The 24,032-nt window shown below is 43.8% G+C and overlaps 1 protein-coding gene across 1 annotated transcript; it reads left to right on the forward strand.

Annotated features, from left to right (window-relative positions):
* The first annotated feature begins 10,127 nt into the window (after positions 1-10,127).
* LOC147853065 (uncharacterized) lies at positions 10,128-11,147 on the forward strand. The gene has a single exon (XM_087333494.1). The coding sequence runs from the start codon at positions 10,128-10,130 to the stop codon at positions 11,040-11,042; it is 915 nt and encodes a 304-aa protein (XP_087189620.1). The 3' UTR covers positions 11,043-11,147.
* Positions 11,148-24,032: the final 12,885 nt, after the last annotated feature.

Raw genomic sequence — 24,032 nt, forward strand, 5'->3', positions numbered from 1 at the left:
TCCCAACAGGAGATATGGAAGAAGACATTTACATGTCTCAATCGGCAAGCTTCACGGCGACGGGGGAGGAAGGTCACCTCGTATGTCGATTGAAGAAAAGCCTTTACAGCTTAAAACAAGCGACAAGGATGTGGTACCAGAAGTTCGACTCCTACATCCGACAACTTGACTACAGTCGGTCCGACTCTTACCCATGTCTATATGTTTGACAACTGGTCAACAACTCCTGAATCCATCTAATCCTATACGTCGACAACATGCTAATTGTAGGGAGCAATCAAGCTGAAATTGGAAAGTTAAAGTGGAGTCTTCATGACAAGTTTTCAATGAAGGAACTTGGACAAGCCCGACACATACTAGGCATGAGAATAGAGCGGAATCGGAATACAAAGACTCTTCGACTCTCCTAGTCTGACTACATACGAAAGGTGCTGAGACGCTTCAACATGGAAATTTCCAAGCCAGCACCAATACTGCTTCCAATGTTGATCTGACTATCGGATAGAGACTCTCCTTCGACGGACGAGGAGAAAGAGTTTAATGGAAAGATACCCTACGCATCGGCCGTAAGGAGTATCATGTACACAATTCTAGTGACTCAACCCGACCTTGCCTATGTCGTAGGGGTCGTTAGCCGGTACATGTCAAATCCAGGATGGAAGCATTGGGAGGCCGTCAAGCACATCTTCAGGTACCTAAAAGGAACTGAAGATGCACAATTGACTTTTGGATCGGCAAATCCGACCGAAGTCGAAGGCTACACCGACTTTGACTACGCCGGGAATTCGGACAATAAGAAGTCAACATCAGGCTACATATTCACCTATGGTGGCAGTGCCATATCATGGAGGTCAAAGTTGCAAGAGTGCATGGCTCTATCTACATAGCAGCATCAGAGGCAATGAAGGAAGCAATCTGTCTGCACTAGCAGTCATCTGCCTTCTAAATGACAAGTCCAATCGACCATCCAACGCCAACCATCTACTATGACTCACAAAGCGCAATACATCTCATCAACAATCTTGTCTATCATGTGAAGATAAAGCATATTGAGGTGTGGTATCATCATATCTGGGAGCTTGTAACCGAGAAGAAGCTCGAAGTCCGGAAGATCAACTCTGAGGTGAACATTGTCAATTGCCTAACGAAGCCACTCCCAGATCAATGCTTCAAAGCACTGAAGACAAAGGTGGGATGATGACAAATGACTGAGCAGAAGAAAGTTGAACAAGGAGTAGAAGTAACTAGAAGATCCGACCGATTCAAACAAGCCAATTCGGATGACTAGCCGAATTAGGCTAGATACCGACTTTATATCCGCGGACTGGCTATATGCCGAACAACTTGTAACCATAACTTTAGATTTAAATTGTAATCTAGGTTTATGGGGGAGATAACCCCATACAATTGTAAGCAGAAAGAGCAGTCCTTTTACGAGGGAGTGTGTTGGCATGAAAGGCTGACTCCTTCCACTTTGTATCCTTACTAGTGTGAACACGTCCAATAGTTAGGGCTTGAGTATATAAGCCCTAACCTAACGTTGTAATATTATCTTCTTGATTATCTTGTATCATGAGTCTCTGAGAGAGAGAGAGAGAGAGAGAACAACGAATAACGAGAATTACCATTAAAGATTAACATCTTGTCTATCTACTCCTTAAGCTACATATCTGTGTATGTTGTTTGTTGTGCATAACCGACAAGTCCTCACATACATACTCAGCACATATTCGAACACCATATCTCACAATCCACCCCCACCAAACCGCACATCCTCCGGCACGTTCCAAGCAGCAAAGGGGTGGGGATTCCAGCTCAGTCTTCACTCATCCTCTCCCGAACCATCATCGATCTAGTCCTCATCCGATTCCTCGCCCTCATCGGCACTTTCGACCTCTACCTCCGGGTTTGGTTCCGATTTGTGTTGCTTCTTGAATGCGTTGATCCATTTTTCTGCAATCAACACCGCAATCCTCCTCCCGTCGAGCTCGGCCAGATGGTACGTCACGTTGTTGTTGGCGGTCTTCACCACGTAAGGCCTAAACCACCGCTTTGCAAACTTCTGGGTCGACCGATGTTGGTTGTCGAGGTTGTTATTGTATATAAGCACCTAATTGCCTTCTTCGATCTTCTTCAGCTGGAATCAGTGTGTCCGGTCAAATTGCCCTTTGCTCCTCAGTCATGCCACGTATAGCTTTGGGGCCCGACCTAGTAGCTTAAGATTTCGAAACCAAATTATTTTTGCAACAACACATTCCCAAAATACATGATGCAATGACTCACGTACAAAGCCACACATAACGCATGACCGATCAGTTACATATCCCCTCATCAAATCACCTACTCACAACACATAATGAATCATCAACTAACGAAAGTGTAATATCTTGTTCATACATTTAGTTGAACAAAATTGTTTCCAAAACATCATCATATGAGAAGATGAGACAATACCTTCCTCCAAATACTTTTTCCTAGCAGGTACTGACTCGGTCTGACTCAACAAAAAGTTTCTCCCGAATGTTGTCGAATATGTGAAGAATGGAAGGACCTTAGTAGAATTATTAAGCATGGATAATTTCCAACCATAATCCGTTGGATCCCACTGCAGATCAGCAAGTGGCCTACAATGTAAAACCCAAATATGAGATGAATACTTAGCAATTAAGGGACTCGGGTCAATAAACAATTTTTTATCCAATCTAACAATTACTCGCACTAGTAACTGCTTTGCAGCGGACATAATTGGAGACTCGTCATCTACTAATACCAACCTATCATTATCCAACACTTCATAAAAGTAGAGGTTGCCATTTTGATGATATAAACGAACTCCTATAAGTATATTAAGTGTCGAAAACATGTCGTACCAGCTCTGAAAATGATCGAACTGCAAAATTGTTTGCCTCAGAGTCTCTTATTGTATTCCTCTCGATATAATGATTGTTTTTGGAATTTTTTGACTCTCGTGGTTTTTCCCTTTTAGGGTTTTCCACATTAAATATTGTTTCTCATTGACTTGTGTATTCTCTCTATTTTTGTTGTTGTCATTCAATTTCTTGTTATTCTCTCATTGTTGTTTGAGAATCGATTGTGGCCGATTCCACATATACATATCAGGCAATACCATGTGTAGAGGTAGAAATGAGTGATGGTGGATATAAACAAAAACAATGGGGGGAAGGAGGAGCAAGGATCAAACAAGAATACTAGTAACATGAGGATATGACAAACGTTTCCTTAGTGATTGATCGTGCATAATGGGGCATTCAATCAACCTAAGATTTTGTTATATTATAAATAAACTAACATTACTATTTATGGTACATTTATTTATGCCCTAATTTGATATCACATTTGGATAATGACCATATCTGAGGCCAAATAACATATAGTTTTTTTAACATTTAATAACATATAGTTTTTTAACCTTTAATAACATATATGGAGACGAATAATTGTTATTATTCCCATGCTTCCCCCTCAACAGAATTATTCCACTTAAAATTCACCATTCTTCATGTGTTCAACATTTGGTTATCTCATGACATGAAGTGCTCTCCTTATTTGTATGGGCACCATCATCTAATAGAGAGTATTATAATCCATTGCAAAAATAATCACTTATGCCTTCTCAATCATTATGTTGACTTGGAAAGGAAAGATTGTGCTAGATTTGTTTAATCACTTCTTTCATTTAGGGATAAAAGAGGTGGGAGACGTAGTTGATGTGAAGAATTGCGCAGAATATTGCTCAGCCACAACCGACTCTTGAATCACAGAAATGGGAAGTAGAGAGTACACATAATATTTATGTGGAAAACCCTAATAGGGAAACACCACGGGAGCCCACGGACTCCAACTATCACTATATGAGAGGAAATACAAAGTAGAGGTACAGAGGCAACGACCTCGTGCTTTATATCTTCGCCAGACGGTCGTTACAACAGAAAGTGCTCGTAGCTACTCTCTCTGTCATGAACAGTACTGAGACAGAGAAGGAATTAGTACTAAACGAAGGATTAGTACTATGAGAGGTGTGGAACTTCTTCGAGAGAAGGAAGAAGTGAGCGAGACACACACAGAGAGAGAGAGAGAGAGAGAGAGAGAGAGAGAGAGAGAGAGAGAGAGAGAGAGAGAGAGAGAGTGTGTGTGTGTGTGTGTGTGTGTGTGTGTGATGATAAGAAAGATATGTATTATATGAAGAGAATATACAATGGTGGCTAAAAGGCTTAAGACTGGCATTGAACCAATTTGGTTCAACATAATGCCTAGTGCCCTCTTTTATAGTGTTTTCAGGAGTAATCCTGAAGCTTCTAGAATGTTCCAGAGAAATCTGGAATATACAATAATTTCCTATAATAAAATGTAAATGAAAATAATATCCTACGTATTACAATAGATGGTCTAATGGTCAAGAGCTCGACCCATATAACCTAAGGTCATGGGTTCGAGTCTTGCCATATCATGACACTATCCCCCCTTTAAAACGACGAGTGTCACGAGTCGTCTTGGATTGAGGACCCGGTTTGTGTGGATATTGACGATGGAAGTCTTCAAGAAGAGCACGAGCATTGGTTACATTCTCGATCGATTCCCAAGTACGTTCGTTGGGGCTATAGCCTAGCCAATCGACTAGATAGTAGAGCTTGTTGCGAACAATCTTGGAATCAAGGATGGCGGCAACCGCGTACTCCGGCCCATCTTCAAGCTCGATCGGGGGTGGAGGTTGGATAAGACGTCCTGGGATGGTGCTCTCGTGGTAGGGTTCGAGGAGAGAACTATGAAACACCGGATGTATCCGAAGTTGAGGAGGTAGATCGAGATGAAAAGCAACATCATTAATCTTTCCAATAATACGGAAAGGACCTAATCGCCGATAATCCAATTTCCCACATGGGCGAGTAGTCTTGATGTGTCGTCGTAGCAGCCACACCCGATCTCCAATATTAAAACTGGATGGAAGTCGATGACGATCCGCGTAGACCTTGTGTGTTTGTTGAGCTTGCTGGAGATGAGTAGATAAATCCGCTTGTATCTTGCGTAACCGCTCCAAACGATCCTCCGCGCACGGATTTGTGGACACCTCTGGGGTTTCAAGTACACTCCACCGGGGGTGACATCCCGTATAAGCATAAAATGGCGTAATTTTAGTGCATGCGTGGATAGAGTTGTTATAGGCAAATTCGGCGAAGTGGAGAATATCTGCCCAGTCGTCCTGATGATAGCTGAGAAAGCACCGCAGATACTGCTCCAGCATTTGATTTGTTCGTTCAGCTTGGCCGTCGGTTTGTGGGTGGTAGCCGGAGGAGAGGTTACAAGTGACCTTGAGCATGTAAAAAAGGTGCTTCTAGAATTTTGACACGAACTGGGGTCCACGGTCGCTAATGATACTATCGGGAAGTCCATGATGCCGACATACTTCACGCATGACAATTTTGGCAGTGTCTTCACTGGAGATCTCCTTAGTACATGGCAAGAAATGAGCCATCTTCGTATATCGATCGACCACCGTTAGAATCGCATTGAACCCCTTAGAGACTGGAAGATCTGTGATGAAGTCTAGGGCAATGGATTGCCATGGCTTGCTTGGAATTGGTAATGGTTCTAATAAACCATATGGATGATGCCTTGGCATTTTCGCTCTACAACATGTATCACAAGTCCGAACAAAATCCTCGACAAATTGTCGCATACAGGGACACCAGAATGATCGTTGTACTAAATGTAATGTTTTAGTACTACCAAAATGCCCAGCTGTATATGTGTCATGACAGTTTTGTACTACTCGAAGGCGGCAAGAACCATTAGGAACATACAAAAGTTCTTTAAAGAAGAGTAATCCATCATGGTATTTGAATTGCCGATAGTCCGTACCTGGTGGTTGCGACTGTGAACACGACGCTCGAGAGGGATCAATTTGTGCTAGTATAGCTTGGGCGAACGCATCTGTCTTCAAGTCATCACGTATGGTATCGATAACGCGGGAATCCATAGGCATGTTGAAGATCTGTGTTGCTTGTAGTCGTGCCGGTCCCAAGATGACTTGTTTTTGGTTATCGAAAGTTGGCTCGCCGGGACGGGGTGCTAGATACGAACGTCGTGATAATGCATCTGCCTTCCCTTGGTGCCTCCCCGGACGATATGTAATTTTGAAGTCGAAACGCGTGAGGAAGTGGGCCCACCGAGCTTGACATCGATTCAACACACGAGCATCCTGAAAGTAGGCAAGATTCTTGTGGTCACTAAATACGGTGACTGGATGAGAGGATCCCTCCAGAAAATGCCTCCATTGCATAAAAGAATCCACTATTGCCAATAGCTCCTTATCATGAATTTCGTAGTTGATTTCAGCGGCATCAAACTTGCGTGAGTGAAAAGCCACAGGATGTAGCTTCTCATCATTCCCCTGTTGTGACAGAATGCTCCCCAATGCAAAATCCGATGCGTCAGCTTCGATAATGAATGGTTTTTCCGGATCGACATGAGCTAGAATTGGAGCCGATGTAAATGCCTTTTTAAGACTCTCGAAAGCCATGTCCGTTTCTTTAGACCAGATGAACGGTTGTCCCTTCCTGGTATGTTGTGTGAGAGGTAGAACGATCTTTGAGTAATCTTGTATGAACTTCCGTTAAAAATTGGCAAAGCCTAAGAAGCATTGCACATCCTGCACCGAACGCGGAGTCTGCCATTCTACCACCGTTTTGACCTTAGCTGGGTCCATGGAGATGCCTTCTGACGAAATGATGTAGCCGAGAAATTCCACTTGGTTGCACCCGAAACTACATTTTTCCAGCTTTGCATACAGACCATGTTCTCGAAGTCGTTTTAGTACTAATAGTACATGAGAATCATGTTCTTCTTGGGTCTGTGAATAAACCAGTAGATCATCCAAATAGATGATCAAACAATCATCCAATAGATCTCGGAATTTATCATTAGCCATGTGCTGGAAGACTGTCGGCGCATTAGTGAGGCCAAACGGCATGACAGTATACTCGAAGTGCCCATATCTGGTGCGAAACGCGGTCTTCCATTCATCTCCTGGTCGGATCCGTATGAGGTTATATGCTCCCCGTAAGTCGATCTTCGTGAAGAACCTGGCACCATTGATCCGTTCTAAAAGACTTGAGATAAGGGGAAGAGCATACCTATTCCTGATTGTAACCTTATTCAAGCCACGGTAATCTACAACGAGACAAAGAGATCCATCTTTTTTTTGGACAAAGAAAATGGGCGCGCCGGCTGGAGATTTCGAATGTCGAATGAAACCATTTTCCAAATTCTCCTCTATATAGGCCCGAAGGACTTCCAACTCGGTTGGTGACAAATTGTAGATCGGTCCCCATGGTGGCTCTTTTCCTGGTTGTAGATCGATGGGGCAATCGTACGGTCGATGATGAGGAAGTGTGTTGGCTTGTACTTTATCGAACACATCGGCGTAATGACGATACTTCTCGGGAAGTTGAACGGTGGATTCTTCTTTAGTGGTGCTGGAGGGTTTTACTGATATTGCAAAGAGGAACATTTCCTCCTTGTGCCCTTCTTTACGCAATTGACGTAGCGAAATGGTTGCCATCTTCTGAGTTGACCCTTGGGTTTGTCGACACCGGATTTCTCTTGTTCTCCAATCTATGTCTAGGTTATGTAACTCGAACCACGGTAACCCTAAAACTATAGGATGTTCTGGGATACTAATAATATTAAATGATACTACACATGCTAAGTTATCTAGGACAATATTAATGGGCTCTGACTCGTCTATGATATTTCCGGAAGCAATGGGACGTCCATCAATGACTACTACAAAGGCTGGACACTAGAGTTTTCTTAGGGATATCTTATGAGCTTGAGCAAATTTCTTATCCATAAAGCAAGAGTTAGCTCCGGAATCTAGGATTGTTAGGACATGTACTGGAGGGGTACTTTTAGTACTAACTATTACTTGGGCTACGAACACATCACTAACTTGCTTAGAGGGAATGGAACCACTAATGGGCTGCACAGATCTAGGACTGTCCAACCAAACAGCTCCTATTTTGGCTGGACTTAGTCGTTTAACCCTTCTTCTAACTGACTAAGGACACCAAATTTGTTTGCTAGATCTGGGATATTACTATCAGATATCCCTACTGAAATAGGCTCGGGTTTAGTACAATTAGAACTAGCGACTATTTGGTTTACCTGTCTTCTTGGCCTATGGGGGCAATTTATTGCGATATGTCCTGGTCCACCGCAGTAAAGACATAGTCGATTTTTACGGCGTCGCTGCTTTTCTTCTTCGGATAATGGCCCTCGACGACGTGTAGTGTCAATCTCCATCGGAGTCGGAGTATTCGCTAGAGGCGCATTATATGACTCCCTCGGAAAAGGTCTTGCTACCACTAAGGCATAGGTGGGCTCTAATCTTGCCCTCGGCATCTCACCGCGCGACTGATTGCTTCTGTTAAGGACTTTGGCTCTTCGGGGAAGGTCAAGAGTAAATCCTTGACGTCGTTGCGTAAACCATAACGGAATTGCTCCATCAACGCTTGATCATCCCAAGGGATATCGGCGGCGAGTAGGCGAAAATCTGCAGCGTATGCGGAGGCCGGACGGTCACCTTGGCGTAATCGCCGGATTTTGTTGATTGCGGTCCTGATGCTGTCAGTATCTCCGAAACATGCTTTAAACTCACCTAGAAACTCTTCAAAATTGTTGAGTAACGGAGATTTCTTTTCTAATAGTGGAGCGAACCATGACAATGCTGAGCCACTTAACAAAGTGCCTACTAAACCCACTCGTGATGCATCGGTGGGATATCGGGAAGGATGCATTTGAATAACTAATCGTACCTAGTTAAGGAACCCTCTAAACTGCGATCGCGTTCCATCGAACTTCGTGGGAAGGCCAATCTTAGGTTCTTTATGAATCCCTTGTGTTCCGGGCCCTTGTTGTTGCATCGCTACGATGGTGGCTTCGAGTTGTTGCACGCGTAATGCAAGTTCCCCATGCTATTGTTGCGTTTGCTGCTTTTCTAAGGAGATTTGTTGAAGATCCCCCAGCAACTGTTGGTTTTCTTGTTCCAAAGCATGGAACTTCTCCTTCAAGCATTGAAATTCCGAGAAAACAGATTGATATTCTTCAACGCTAACAGTGGCCATGGGATGAAAGAAAAGAGGAATAAAAGATTAGTAGGAAATGAGAGAGACAGAAGGTAGGGAAAATTGGTTCAAACTGTCATGAACAGTACTGAGACAGAGAAGGAATTAGTACTAAACGAAGGATTAGTACTATGAGAGGTGTGGAACTTCTTCGAGAGAAGGAAGAAGTGAGCGAGACAGAGAGAGAGAGAGAGAGAGAGAGAGAGAGAGAGAGAGAGAGAGAGAGAGAGAGAGAGAGAGAGAGAGTGTGTGTGTGTGTGTGTGTGTGTGTGTGTGTGTGTGTGTGTGATGATAAGAAAGATATGTATTATATGAAGAGAATATACAATGGTGGCTAAAAGGCTTAAGATTGGCGTTGAACCAATTTGGTTCAACATAATGCCTAGTGCCCTCTTTTATAGTGTTTTCAGGAGTAATCCTGAAGCTTCTAGAATGTTCCAGAGAAATCTGGAATATACACTAATTTCCTATAATAAAATGTAAATGAAAATAATATTTTACGTATTACAATACATGGTCTAATGGTCAAGAGCTCAACCCATATAACCTAAGGTCATGGGTTCGAGTCTTGCCATATCATGACACTCTCGCTCTTTGTTTGTACAACAGTTATACACATACAATAATATTGTGGTGGTCACATGGACCACACCTAGATTAGGCCCCTACCAAGCCCCATGCACCACACATAGACCACACCCAAATTAGGCCCCTACCAAGCCTCATGCACCACACCCAAACTAGGCCCCCACCAAGCCCCATAATTAGTAGAGCTAATTGGAGCGGGAGAACACCCTCCACACTAAGAGAGAGTCTATAAAATGTAACTTGAGACATAATGAAAGGGAGGCTATTCTTGAGAGCATTTCACATCTTGAGCATTTCACATCTTGGTGGAGAAGACGGGCCAAGCCACCCCAACTCACGACCCCAACAACGCCCGCCACGATGCAACACGACAACAACGACGGCAACGCAAACTCGATGAATCTGGAATTCCTACAACACAATCAAGGACACCAGCCCACATCGCCAATCGACCAACTGGTTCAAGCTCTGTCCAACATCATTTTACAAGTTAACCATACTAACCAAGCCATGTTGTCCTTTCTTTCAGCACGATCCGAGCCACAACAAAATCTCCCGGACTCTCGAGTTCGCCCAAAACCGTTCTCCGGCCTACCATCGGAAGACGTCCTCTCTTGGCTGGATCATTTCGAAATGGTGGCCAGTTACCACCAGTGGCCACACCCTCGGAAGGCAATGGAGATGAAGACGCTCCTCGAGAATATCGCGGCAACATGGCTTGTACAACAACCCGAAGAGACACGCAACGACTGGGATCTGTTACGGGCAGCCATGATTCGGAATTTTGCTCATCAAGACTCCCGCCAGACGGCCCTACAACAACTTGAGTCAATTACCCAACAACCACGCGAACCCATCACCCAGTTCGCGGTTCGTTTTGTGCAGATCCTACGTCGGGCTGACGCCAACATGTCAGAGGACATGAAGTTGTTTTTTTTCTGGCCGCGTATACGACATGACCTCCGCCGCCGTGTACGCGATCAAGGCCCGACGACACTACACGAAGCCATCCTCACTGCCCAACGCATCGAAGCTGCTGACGCGCACGACATGCACACACCAGGTAATCTCAGTCATGATCATACAAACACTATACCAGCCGTCACTCCCATGGACATCGACATCCAGAACGCGCAATTACGTGCCAAGCGTGCATTGCCCGAACGAGACAGCCAGGGACGCCCCAAATGTTTCTACTGCAACAACTATGGCCACATTCGGCGTCACTGCCGAAAGTGGCAGAATCACCAACAGAAGCAGAACGTCCAATTAGCTGACGCTGCCTCCCTCTCTGAGCTCCCGGAAAACTAATGCGCGGGGTGCCGCAGGGAGAGCCGCCCCCGCACATCCACGTCTCCACGTCCTCAACTTCTCCCGTTTCTCCCACGATCGAGCCGCCCCCGCACGTCCACGCCTCCACTTCATCAACTTCGCCCGTTTGTACCACAATCGCCCGCCTCCAGCACACGACCCAAGAAGTTCTCCTCGACTCCGGCAGCAGCATCTCTTCCATTAGCGCAGATTTAGTCACCCAATTACAACTTCCCACGAGCCACGCACCGCCCATTAAAATCCTCTTCGGCGACCAACAACGGGTGTACCACTCACATACGCAAGTCAGGTGCATGCTCACCATTAGTTCTGCCCAGATCCACCATCGTTTCTACGTCCTCCCGCGCCAGTTGTTCCCAATCACCTTGGGATGTGATTGGTTCCTCCATAGTCGAGCCTGTCTCGATTTCTCCGCACAACAGCTCATCCTCCCAGATCACATTCCGATCGCGCTCTTCACTACTCCGTGGGATACCACCCACATCAGCAACACACAGTACCTGATATCACCGGCGGAGCGCATCAACGACATCAGACGGCTCCTCGCCACCTTTCCCTCGTTGTCTACACCACCTGTAAAACCTCCCTCGGTCCGTTTTCCGATTCACCACACGATTCCTACAGGCAACGCCCACCCCATCAACGCAGCTCCCCGACGTCGCTCGCCTCTCGACCACGAGCGCATCGACAACGCCGTCAAAACTATGCTCCAACAAGGGATTATCACACCTTCCAAGAGCGAGTGGATCTCGGAGCCACACATGGTAAAGAAAGGGGATGGTTCTTACCGCTTTTGTGTCGACTTCCGACAACTGAACCATGTCACCACCCATGACCGATACCCTCTCCCTCGTATCGATGACCTCCTCGACCAGCTTTGCAAATCAAAGTATTTCACCTCCCTCGATCTAGCCTCGGGATATTGGCAGATCCCGATGAATCCTCACGATGCCCACAAAACTGCATTCCGCACTAGGAAAGGCATTTTTCAGTTCACACGGATGCCCTTTGGCCTATCTGATGCGGGGAGCACATTCCAGCGAATGGCTAATGCCATCTTCGATGATCTCATCACCCGTCGTGTCGTCATCGTCTATCTAGACGATATTCTGGTACATACAAGCACTTGGGCAGAACACCTTCAAGTCCTTCGGGAGGTCCTAACTTGTGTTCAACACTATCGATTGCAGCTGCAATGGAAGAAGTGTCGATGGGGTAGTACGCGCCTCCGCTTCCTTGGGTACGTCATCTCCTCCGACGGAATACAAATGGACCCGGAGAAGACAGAAGCAGTCCAAAAATTCCCACGCCCCACCACAGTCAAGCAGCTTCAACGCTTCCTCGGCCTCCTCACGTTCTCTCTTCGTTTCATCCCACGGCTAGCCAACCTGTCAGCCCCACTACGCGCGCTCCTACAAAAAGACGCACCCTTCCTGTGGACCGAAGCCTGCGAATCCAGCTTCCTGCAGCTCAAGAGAACACTCCAAGCCTCTGACCTCCTGGCCCACCCTGATTTCACGAAGCCTTTCCATCTGCAGACGGATGCCTCCAATGTCGGCCTTGGTGCGGTCCTGCTCCAATCCGACGACAACGACCAACTCCGCCTGATTGCCTACATCAGTCGGTCACTTACCAAAGCCGAACAAAATTACTCGACAACTGAAAAAGAGTTCCTCGCCATCGTCTGGGCATTCCATCGTTTCCACCCATACCTTCACGGATCAAATACATCAGTCGAAACCGACCATCAGCCATTGCTCTCCCTCATAAAGAAGGCTCATCCACCCGGCCGCTTACTTCGTTGGGTTTTGGCGCTACAGGATTACACATTCACTCTACGCTATCGCCATGGTCCACAAAACATCGTCGTCGATGGATTATCCCGCATATCCTTTCAGGCGAACCAGATCACCTCCAACACAATCGATTTCCCCATATCCTCGTCCCAAATGGCCAACATGCAACAACACGACAAACAAATCCAAGATATCTGCCACCGCCTACGAGCTGAACCGACATCATCCCTCACCAAGCAATTCATGATCCAGGATAATGTCCTACTTTTTTGTCAAGTAGGCAAAGAACCCCGAGTCTACGTGCCTGAGCAACTACGCCAGTCTTACGTTCGTTTCTTCCACAATCACCCGTTGTCCGGCCACTTGGGTTTTCATAAGGTGCTCGACAAAATTCGTCGCAAATTCTATTGGCCTGGGCTACGCCACGAGGTCGCCTCCTACATCAAAGCATGCAACTTATGTCAGGCCATCAAATCACCTCAAGTGGCTCAAGGCCTCTTACATCCGATACAAGTTCAAGCTCCATTTGAAATCGTCGGATGGGACATTATGGGCCCCTTTCCCGAGTCACAAGGAGGGAACAAATTCATCCTCGTCATCACCGAGTACTTGACGCGTTGGGCTGAGACGGCCGCTATCCCAGATGCAAAGGCTATGACCATCGCCTCCAAACTATTGGAGAAAATCATCTTCCCCCACGGTTGCCCACTCCAAATCTTGTCCGATCGAGGACCCCAGTTCAACGGTGAGCTCCTACGCCTCGTTTCAACACAACTAGGAATCCAACAGTTATTCACGTCACCCTACCATCCGCAAACGAATGGGTTGACGGAGCGCCTCAATCGAACCTTAAAACAACAAATCTCAGCCTACATCGATCCACTGCACTCAACCTGGGACCGAATCTTGCCCTTCGTTACGCATGCCTACAACACAACTGTGCAAGCCTCTACCCGCATTAGCCCATTTCGGGCCCTTTATGGAAGGGACCCGCGCTTACCCCCAGAAGTGGCAGTCCCGCAACCAACCACACGACTCCACGCTGACGCAATGTCTTGGTGGTCCCACCTACAACAACTCCAGCCCCTCCTCCGCAAAGCCATCACGAGCAACCTGCACCAGGCACAACTATGCCAAAAACGACAACACGATATAGGCCGTGTCGACCATCAATACCACGTCGGTGACAAAGTCCTCGTCTACTTCCCCATCCGTCGTCGCGGTCTCAGCGAATCGCTCATGCACCGATGGATCGGTCCCTTCGAAGTTCAAAAGCAGATACGCGACACTACATACCTGCTCCGCCGCGCCTCCAACAACCGCTCTACCTTTGCTCACCAGTCTCGCATGAAGCCCTTCCATCAACTACCACCGCCCCCACCCACACTCATGCCTACGCCCACGCCCGTGTCATCCCCCCGTCTGGAACCGTCGTCCACGCCTCGTCGCGCTTAGACTGCACAATAACTTTTTTCTTTTTCTTTTTTTACAAGGGGGAATTGTGGTGGTCACATGGACCACACCTAGATTAGGCCCCTACCAAGCCCCATGCACCACACATAGACCACACCCAAATTAGGCCCCTACCAAGCCTCATGCACCACACCCAAACTAGGCCCCCACCAAGCCCCATAATTAGTAGAGCTAATTGGAGCGGGAGAACACCCTCCACGCTAAGAGAGAGTCTATAAAATGTAACTTGAGACATAATGAAAGGGAGGCTATTCTTGAGAGCATTTCACATCTTGAGCATTTCACAATATGATAACAAACGCCACACTCATAAAGGGATTGCCCTAAGTCATATTTATACTTATATGAACTTAGGGCTATTTACAAATATAGCCTCAAAAGGCTTACTCAAAACATATTTATAAGTATGTCTTCTCTTCCGTGTTGAATGACAAGCTCAACATTGGGTGCGTAACACGGTGCACAACCCAATGCGTAGATTGGGTGCGTAAAACAGTACACATAACGTGGCCGTATTGGTGCATAAACCGAAAGGCCGTTAGTATGGTATTCCTTATAAGGAATAATTTTGGGAGTTGGTGTAGTAGGCTCATTTATGAGCAGTCGAGTACTGTCAGTACTTGTGTTAGCCCGATAGTCAAGGCTTCTATAAAAGGTGCTCATTGAGCACGAAGTATGTACAGAGTGTCATTATTTTGAAATAGAACTGAGTTTTCTGCTCTCTCTCTCTCTATCTCTCCATCACCATCTCCATCTCTACATTTTCTGTGTTTTACCAAAACTATCGTTCTCCGAACTGTGTACCCTGTGTTTCATATACGCTTCCGCACATGTATTCTTTTACATGGTATCAAAGCGTGAGGGTTGAAGTCCTCTACAACCAACAGAAAAGCTTGTGACAGAGACATAGTTGAGTTGTTTCGGAAAAGATAAGACAACAACATGGACAGAGGAATGGGAAGCTCCCTACCGACTGAGAAGCTCGACATGAGCAACTACGCATCTTTTTCATACAAGATGCACCATTACCTGCTCGGTCACGGCTACTAGAGTTATGTCGAAGGATCTAATGATGTAGCACTCAATTCGACACACAGAGATTTTTCGGCTTGGGAACAAGCGGCAAGCAAAGTTCTCTACTGTTTTGCATCTTGTGTGAGCGACCAGCTATTGAGCAATATTCGGGATGCTAAGACACCAAATGACGCGTGGGCGAATCTCAAAAAGCTTTTTGCCGCAAGCACAACGGCCAGGAAGCTGCAGCTCAGGCAGGAGCTCAGCAATGTCCGACAGAAAGATCTATTTGTGGCGGATTACACAGCCCGAATCAAGTAAATCTGTGACTCACTTGCCTCCATCAATGTGAATGTCGAGGAGGACGAGATGGTGCAAGTGAACCTTGGTGGGCTAGCGTCCAGGTTCAGAGCTTTTCGAACGGCAGTCTGTACAAGGGAGAATACGCCTTCGTTTTTCGAGCTTCAATCGATGTTGCTCGTAGAGGAAAACCACGCAGGTGCGTCAACGAGTACGCACGCTAACGGCAAGATGTTGTACACGGAGGAAGATAGGCCCCGTGGTCGTGGTGGACGAGGCGAATCGGCGCGCAATAGAGGCGGCCGACAAGAGCAGAACAAACGGCATAATCAAAATGCCGACAGCAGTTTCTGACCCTCCACAAGCAGGGGGAGTCATGGCGGTGGACATGTTTGTAAATATGTTTTGGTGCGCCTAAGACAAGCCATATTTGTAAATAGCCCATAGTATGTATTAGGGATCGGCAACGGCTCGGCTCAAGCCTAAACCGTTTGGCTTAGCCAGCTTGAAAACGGCTTAGCGGCTCAGCTCGGCTCGATTTAGGCTTGAACTTGCCTTAACAGTTTGAGCTCAGCGTGGCTTGGCTTGAGCCTCGCCAAACCGGCTCAAGCCGGCTAAGCCGGTTAAGCCGTTTAGAAATATTAGAGAGAGAGGGGGAGAGAGAAAGAGAGAGAGGGAGGGAGACAATAGACAAGGGGAAAGAGAGAGAGGTTTCCAAACCGGTTACCAAGCCATTTACCAAACTGGTTCACAAACCAGTTTAGGCTAAACCGGTTTGTGAACTGGTTCGGTTCGGTTCAGTTCATGTTTGAGATCCCTGAAACAGTTTAGGCTTAGCCGGTTTGGCTTGGATCAGGCCAAACCGGCTAAGCCTAAACCGAACCATTGTTGATCCCTAGTATGTATTAGTATAAATACATCTAGGGCAAATCATTATGTAGTGTGTGTGTGTACATGTTGTTGTCGTTTATGTCACTAGACGAGAGAGAGAGAGAGGAAAAAACGCAAGAGTGGAGAAGGGAAGAAGAAGCGAATTTGTTTTTATTGTTGCGCTCTCTATCAGTAACGGAATTGAGCACAAAGATAAGCGTTGGAAAGCCCTCGAGTAGAGCTTCGCAACGAGATATAGCAAGTTGAATTTGGCGATTTATATGAGAAGCAGCGATAGCAATAAGGAATCTTGTGTTGTCGGCATCCACATACTCAAAACTCATTGTGGGTCTTCGATTGCTTTCAAAATCTTCGACCTCTTCAATCGGGTGAGTTCTGATTTTCTCTCTTGTTCATGGAAAATTGTTTTTATCCCGGATCGATATAATGATGGACATAAACATGAATTCCTCACAAATTGTGGGGGATATTGATATGGAAACAATCGATCCAAAAAAGAGTAGTGTGATGGTTGAATGTAATCGTGAAAGGGAAGACATTGGAAGCTCTAAGAGGTTTAAGGGAATTGAAGAAATTAATGAGAAAAAATTAACATATGCCGAAATAATACATGTAGATGAAGTTGACAAGGATCATTGTAATTGGGATAATTTATGGGGAATTGCCAATACCTTATTGTCGGATATTGTGGAAGAAAATGAAAATGCAGCGAAAGAATGCATTGAAGAGGATGTGCATGATGTGGAAGTTGATGCTAAGGCAGTTTTGCAATCATTTGATGTATTCTATGATCATGTTATATTATTTTTTACCGGCAAACTCCCATATGTTAATTGGATTAAACAATGGTTGAACACAATCGTGTCACCAAATTGTGTTGAAAATATATATGCGGGACCACGAGGGTTTTATGATGTAGTATTTTGTTCACCGAAGCATCGAAGTGCATTGTTGGGTAAAGTTCCTGTGTTTTTTGATAAACGATTGGTGCATGTTATGCAATGGTCCCCCGTAGTGGACTATCATGCTTTGTTAAAACAAGAATGTCCTGTTTGGGTTACAGTGGATTGTAAGCATGCTTTTTTATGGCCACTTTTACCAGAGTTGATGAGTCAAATGGTATCTCCACATGCAAATGCTACAAATAAGTGCAGATTTTGTGTGTTATGGGATACAAGTCACAAGAGGCCAGGATGGGTGCGTATGAATGCTCCTAGTATGAGAAGTCTTTGTTTTAAATTGAAGTGGGAGACATTTGCAAGTCATTGTTTTGGATGTGGTAAATGGGGTCACTTTATGGCGGAATGCCACGGTCATTGTCCTTCAACTACAAAGGTTCCTATTGAAGGGAACGATAAGGAAGGAGTTGGGAGAGATGTTGGTGTGTCAGATTTTGTGGATGAAGGAACATCACCTAGAGCAGGTTATAAAGAGGTCTCACTTCAAGGTTTGGGCCCTAAGAATAAGGGAATTGAATCTATGGATATGGAAAAACAAAGTTTAGTGGTTAAAGATAAGGGGAAAAAACCGTTGGATAGAGCTAGTAGTGATGTTGTTGATAAAGATTGGCATGAGGTTAAGGGCAAGTCGAAAGGGAAATCAATGAATATGCAGCATAGTAGCTTGCCCACTACTCGTGTGACTACTTGGCAAGGTAATTCAGGAACTAGGGAGGGCCCTCGAAAAGTTCCTTGGCAACGACAATCTAGGGATAAGGGATTACCCCTTCACCTTCAATTTGATTCATTGGGACGAGTTGTAAATTCATCGAATTCTCGAGGTTTTCGTCAAGCAAGAGGACCTAAAAAAAGATTTTGATAGACAACCCTAAGGATGTGGTGCATGAAAATCCATATGCAGCATTGGAGCATGCTTTGACTAGTTTCATGACATCAGTTGCTCTAAAGGAGCAAGTGCTCCCATAACATTGTTGATTGAATGAAAGTGGTAACATGGAATGTGAGAGGGGCATGTTCTCCTCATAAGAAGTATATACTATGGGAAACTTTGTTAAGTAGAGAATGGGATGTAGTATGTGCAGTTGAGCATAAGTGTCATGAGTTAGCAGGATCCACAGTGCATTAGTGTGGATATTCATCATTTTATGCAGGACATCTTAATAATCATTATTCAGGTGTGGTATTAATCGTGAGGGATAAGTATTATCCTCAAGTGGTGCATAATGATCCTTATGGTCGGTTTTTTGTTCTAGAAATCACTTTTTTTGGCGAGGTTGTGTGGGTGGTTGGGATTTATGCCCCTAACCAAGCCACTCAACGTATTGCATTATGGGGTTCACTCCTTCAAACCCTATCTATTGGACGTCTAGGATTACTTATGGGCGATTTTAACATGTGTGTTGATGCATTTCAATCCAAGTCTGGACATTCAATCATGGATGATCTTGAGCAACTTGCTTGGGACTCATTGGCTATGGAGGTTCTAAAGTTGGATGTTTGGACATGGTTGCAAGGGAATGATCCAAGTTTTACCTTCCAATCTGCTCAACATAGACAAACATGGAGTCGGTTAGATAGAATGTATGTGATGCATGATGATTCTTTTTTACCGACATCACTTCGTATGAACGTTCTACAAGATGTTGGAATTTCATATCACTTTCCTATTTGCTTGGAGGTGTGTAATCATGCAATTGACATGTATAAATCTTTACTTGGAAAGCCTCCACTACGCTTTAACTCTTCTCTTTTGCTTCAACCTCACTTTGATTCTCTCATGGAGCAAATTTTGGTAAATTTTTCTCAACAAGTGAATCTTAAAGGAGTTAAAGCATGGGATGTCACATTACGAAACATTAACATCATTAATCGTATGTATGGAGTAACCAATGCTCAACGAAGAAGAGGTCTTATTCGATAATTCTCACAAGTTCTCTCTAGGTGTAATGCATTATTGATACATACACCATTAGATGAGGAGCTTTTGGATATTCAGAGTCAATTGCATGTTATTATTTCTCAGTTGCAATGCCAAAGTTATCGTTATGCTAAGATGCGACAACTTAAGGAAGGACTCATTGATAATCAATGTCAATCTCATTTGTTTTTCCAAGCATTACATCCTACTTATGATCAATCTAATGTGGTACATGTGAAGCAAGGGGATGAATTGATAGTGGATCCTACAACAATAATTGACATATGTCTTCATTACTTTAAGGAGTTGATTGGTCCACAATTGTTAATGACAGATGAGGTGAGTAGAGCACGTCATGAGTTTTATGATGTGGTTGGATGTATTGTGCATGATTTCATTAGTCATGAATTGGATGCGGATTTCACTGAGGATGAGGTGGATGTAGTTTTAAGGCACCTTCCTAGTGGTAAGAACCCTAGTTGGGATGGCTTGACAAATGAAGTTTTTAAGAGATATTCCAACATTTTAAAGGGGCCCTTGACTTTGATGTTTCAACAGTCTTGGGATTCTGGTTGTATGCCTCAAGCTTGGAAGATTGGTCTAATTAAACTAGTTCCAAAGGTGGCATCTCCTGAGTCATTTCATCAATGGAGACCTATTTCTTTGATGGGGGGGTTGTACAAGATATTTACGAAGGTCTTGGCAAATAGATTACAAAAGTATTTGCCAAAGTTGATACACCCCACCCAATATGGTTTTATTGCAGGTAGAAATATATTGCATAACGTGTTGAATGTTCAAATGGCCATGGATTATGCTCAGAACACCCATCAAGAATTGACTATGGTGCAATTAGATTTGGAGAAAGCTTATGATCATGTTAATTGGTCTTTTGTTTCTAGGTTAATGCATACAATGGGCTTTGGACCTCGTATGTCTCGCCACATATTTTTATTAGGACAAGATGCAGTGTCTCGAGTAATGCTTAATGGGGGAGTTACATCAAATATTGCCCTCACAAGATCCGTTCGTCAAGGATGCCCTCTTAGCCCATTGTTGTTTGCTATTGTTACTCATCCTTTGTTAGTGATGCTATCAAGACTTGCAATAAATGGTGACATTGTGGGTTTACACCTTCCGTCCGGAGGGCAAATAGTAGCACAAGCTTTGGCGGATGATTCTTTCATGTTTTTACAAGCCTCACGGGAGAATCTTGAGAAGGGGATGCTTCTATGGAATCAGTTTGCATTGGTTTCCGGATTACATATTAATTGGAGGAAGTCTAGTCTCATATCATGCACTGAAATGGATTTGGAATGTTTAGGATGGCAAGGATCCGTGGTGAAGAAAGGCTCTATTTTTCAACACTTGGGCTATCCATTAGGAATGAATGTTACAAATGGTCAATTGATTGAATGGATGTCTAGTAAGTTGAGAGATAAGTTCATGTATTAGAAGTCACAATCTTGGCCATTTCATGTTCGCTTGAAGGTTGTACAATGTATTATGGAACCCATGATATTATATTACTTGTCATTATTTCCATGGACAAAGAAGGCGTTGAATTATGTTTTGCAACCTCTTCAATATTTGTTGTGGAAGAAGAGGGATAAGATGGGAATCACATGGATTGCTTGGAATCATCTAGCAACCCTTAAGCGATTGGGGGGGGTTGGAATATTGAACTTATCTATGCATATGATGGCTCGTAGATTTTCATTATTACAAGACATGTGTTCAAACTCACAACCATGGATATCTATTGTTCGATATTTCATTGAGAACAAGGGTTTAACACATGGGAGGACAACGATTAAGGCTTCATGGTGGCAATTACTGAATGGATGTATTTCACTTAGGATTCCGGGTTCTTCATGTGTTCAACACTTAGTTACCTCATGGCAAGAAGCACTCTTGTTATGTGTATGGAAACCATCATCTGGTAGAGAGCATTGTAACTCTTTGCAAAAAGAGTTACTTGTGTCTTCTCGGTTATTATGTTGGCCAGGAAAGGAGAGATTGCGTTCTCAATTTAATCGTTTGTTTCGTTTGGGGGTCAAAGAGGTGGGAGATATAGTTGAGGTTCCATCTCAAAGAATTTTGGAGTTTACTGAAGCACGACAATTATTACACATCCCGCCTAATTATGGGTTTATTTGGCCACAACTACAGAATATTGCATTGATGCAAGGTCCCTTACCTCTACAAACAAGCGAACAACCATGGATTGATTGGAGTTTAAGGGGTCAAACACCATTGTTACAAGTGACTACTAATCTTTTGTATCATTGTTCCATTGAGTCTCTTGGATGGTTATCATCTAAGGCTGAAGAAGAATGGAAAATACACAAATCTAATCATGGGTGGTGGCAAATCTTACAACGTAGTTGGCATTCTAAATTGCCACTTGTTGCAAAGGTATTCATTTGGAGAGTTTTGATCAAAGGATTGCCTTTGGGATTAGCTTTAAAGCGTCGCGGACTAGCAACGGGTACTTGCTTCTTTTGCACAATTCAGATAGAAGATAGTACTCATCTATTTATACAATGTCCAATTGCTTGTCAAATTTGGAGTTACATTTCTCAAATTTGGCAAGTTTTATCACGGAGTTATTTGACACCTAGACAATGGGTGTTTGCACAATTTACACGGGCTGACCCAAAATCAGAGATGGAGATTGTTTTCCTATTTCTGAGATATTGGGGATTGCGTCATAATTGGAACATGCGCAACGCTTTTGTATTCGATGGTAGACATGGAGTGAAAGCATATCTACGAAAGTTGAAGGGAGTACTAATGTGGCAATTTTCTTTATTGGAACAAATGGAAATTCTTTCCTCAGTGGAGTTTTCGTCTTGCCTATTGGCAATTCAACATGTTCCACTACCCATGTAGTGTAGTGTGGTTAGTGTGTGACCATACTCCATTGTGACACGTATTGTAAGCAGTGTTTTTCACACACATTTATTAATATAATTGTGTGTTTTCACCAAAGAGAGAGAGAGAGAGAGAGAGAGAGAGAGGTAACTCTATAACCGTGTGTACACGAAGAAGAGCTCTAGGTTGTTGCCTCAGAGTCTCTTATTATATTCCTCTCGATATAATTATTTTTTTTGGAGTTTTTGGACTCCCGTGTTTTTTCCCTTTTAGGGTTTTCCACGTTAAATATTGTGTCTCGGTGATTTGTGTATTCTCTCTATTTTTGTTGTTGTCATTCAATTTCTTGCTATTCTCTCGTTGTTGTTTGAGAATCGGTCGGTTGTGGCCGACTCCACATATACATATCAAGCAATACCATGTGTAGAGGTAGAAATGAGTGATGGTGGATATAAACAAAAACAATGGAGGGAAAGGAGGAGCAAGGATCAAACAAGAATACTAGTAACATGAGGATATAACAAACGTTTCCTTAGTGATTGATCATGCATAATGGGGCATTCAATCAACCTAAGATTTTGTTATATTATTAATAAACTTAACATTACTATTTATGGTACATTTATTTATGCCCTAATTTGATATCACATTTAGATAACGACCATATTTGAGGCCAAATAACATATAGTTTTTTAACATTTAATAAGATATATGAAGGACACGACTAATTGTTATTATTCCCATGCTTCCCCCTCAACAGAATTATTCCACTTAAAATTCATCATTCTTCGTGTGTTCAACACTTGGTTGTCTCATGGCATGAAGTGCTCTCCTTATTTGTATGGGCACCATCATCTAGTAGAGAGCATTATAATCCGTTGCAAAAATAATCACTTATGCCTTCTCAATCATTATGTTTGCTGGGAAAGGAAATATTGTGCTAGACCTGTTTAATCACTTCTTTCATTTAGGGATAAAAGAGGTGGGAGACATAGTTGAGGATCGATGTCAAAGAATTTTAGAGTTTGTTGACACGCGATGATTATTAAGCATCCCATCGAATTATGGTTTTCATGGCAACATTAACTACAAAATATTACATTAATGCAAGGTCCTTTGCATACATATACAAACCAAAGAGCAACCATGGGTTGATTGGTGTTTATGGGGAGAAACACCATTTTTACAGGTGACCCCAAATCTCACGAACCATTGCTTCATGGAGTCTTTTCGATTGTTATCATCTAAAGTTGAATAGGAATAGAAGGTACATTACGACTTTGATTATGGATTGTAGTAGATCTTGAAATGCAGTGAGCATTCTAATTTGCCACTTCTAACAAAGATATTCATTTAGAGAGAATCAATTACGTGATTGCCTTTAAATTTAGCTCTAAAGCAATGCAAACTAGCAACATGCAATCACTTCTCTTGTATTTTCTAAGTGGGAGACAATATCTATCGTTTCAAACAATGTTTGATTGCTCTTTGAAGTTGGGGTTACATTTCTTGAATTTTTGAGGTATGGGGGGTTGCACCATAATCGGGGATATGCGCAAGTTTTTTTGTATTCGATGGTAGGCAATGGAGATAGAACATATCTTACAGAAGTTAAAAGGGGTTGTTGATGTGTCTGTTGTGTTTGCTAGAGCAGAGTCGAAATTCTTTCGTCAATGGAGTGTTGTTCATTGTATTGCTTATGGGTTGGTGATCGATTCAACATGTCTCTACTACTACTACT

This window comes from Azolla caroliniana, unplaced genomic scaffold (genome assembly GCF_043228905.1).
Source record: "Azolla caroliniana isolate FFs.n. ecotype wild unplaced genomic scaffold, voAzoCaro1.0.p SCAF_17, whole genome shotgun sequence".
Taxonomy (NCBI): Eukaryota; Viridiplantae; Streptophyta; class Polypodiopsida; order Salviniales; family Salviniaceae; genus Azolla; species Azolla caroliniana.

Excerpts from the sequence above, each read along its gene's own strand:
- LOC147853065 (XM_087333494.1), top strand. The coding sequence starts at position 10,128 with ATGAATCTGGAATTCCTACAACACAATCAAGGACACCAGCCCACATCG.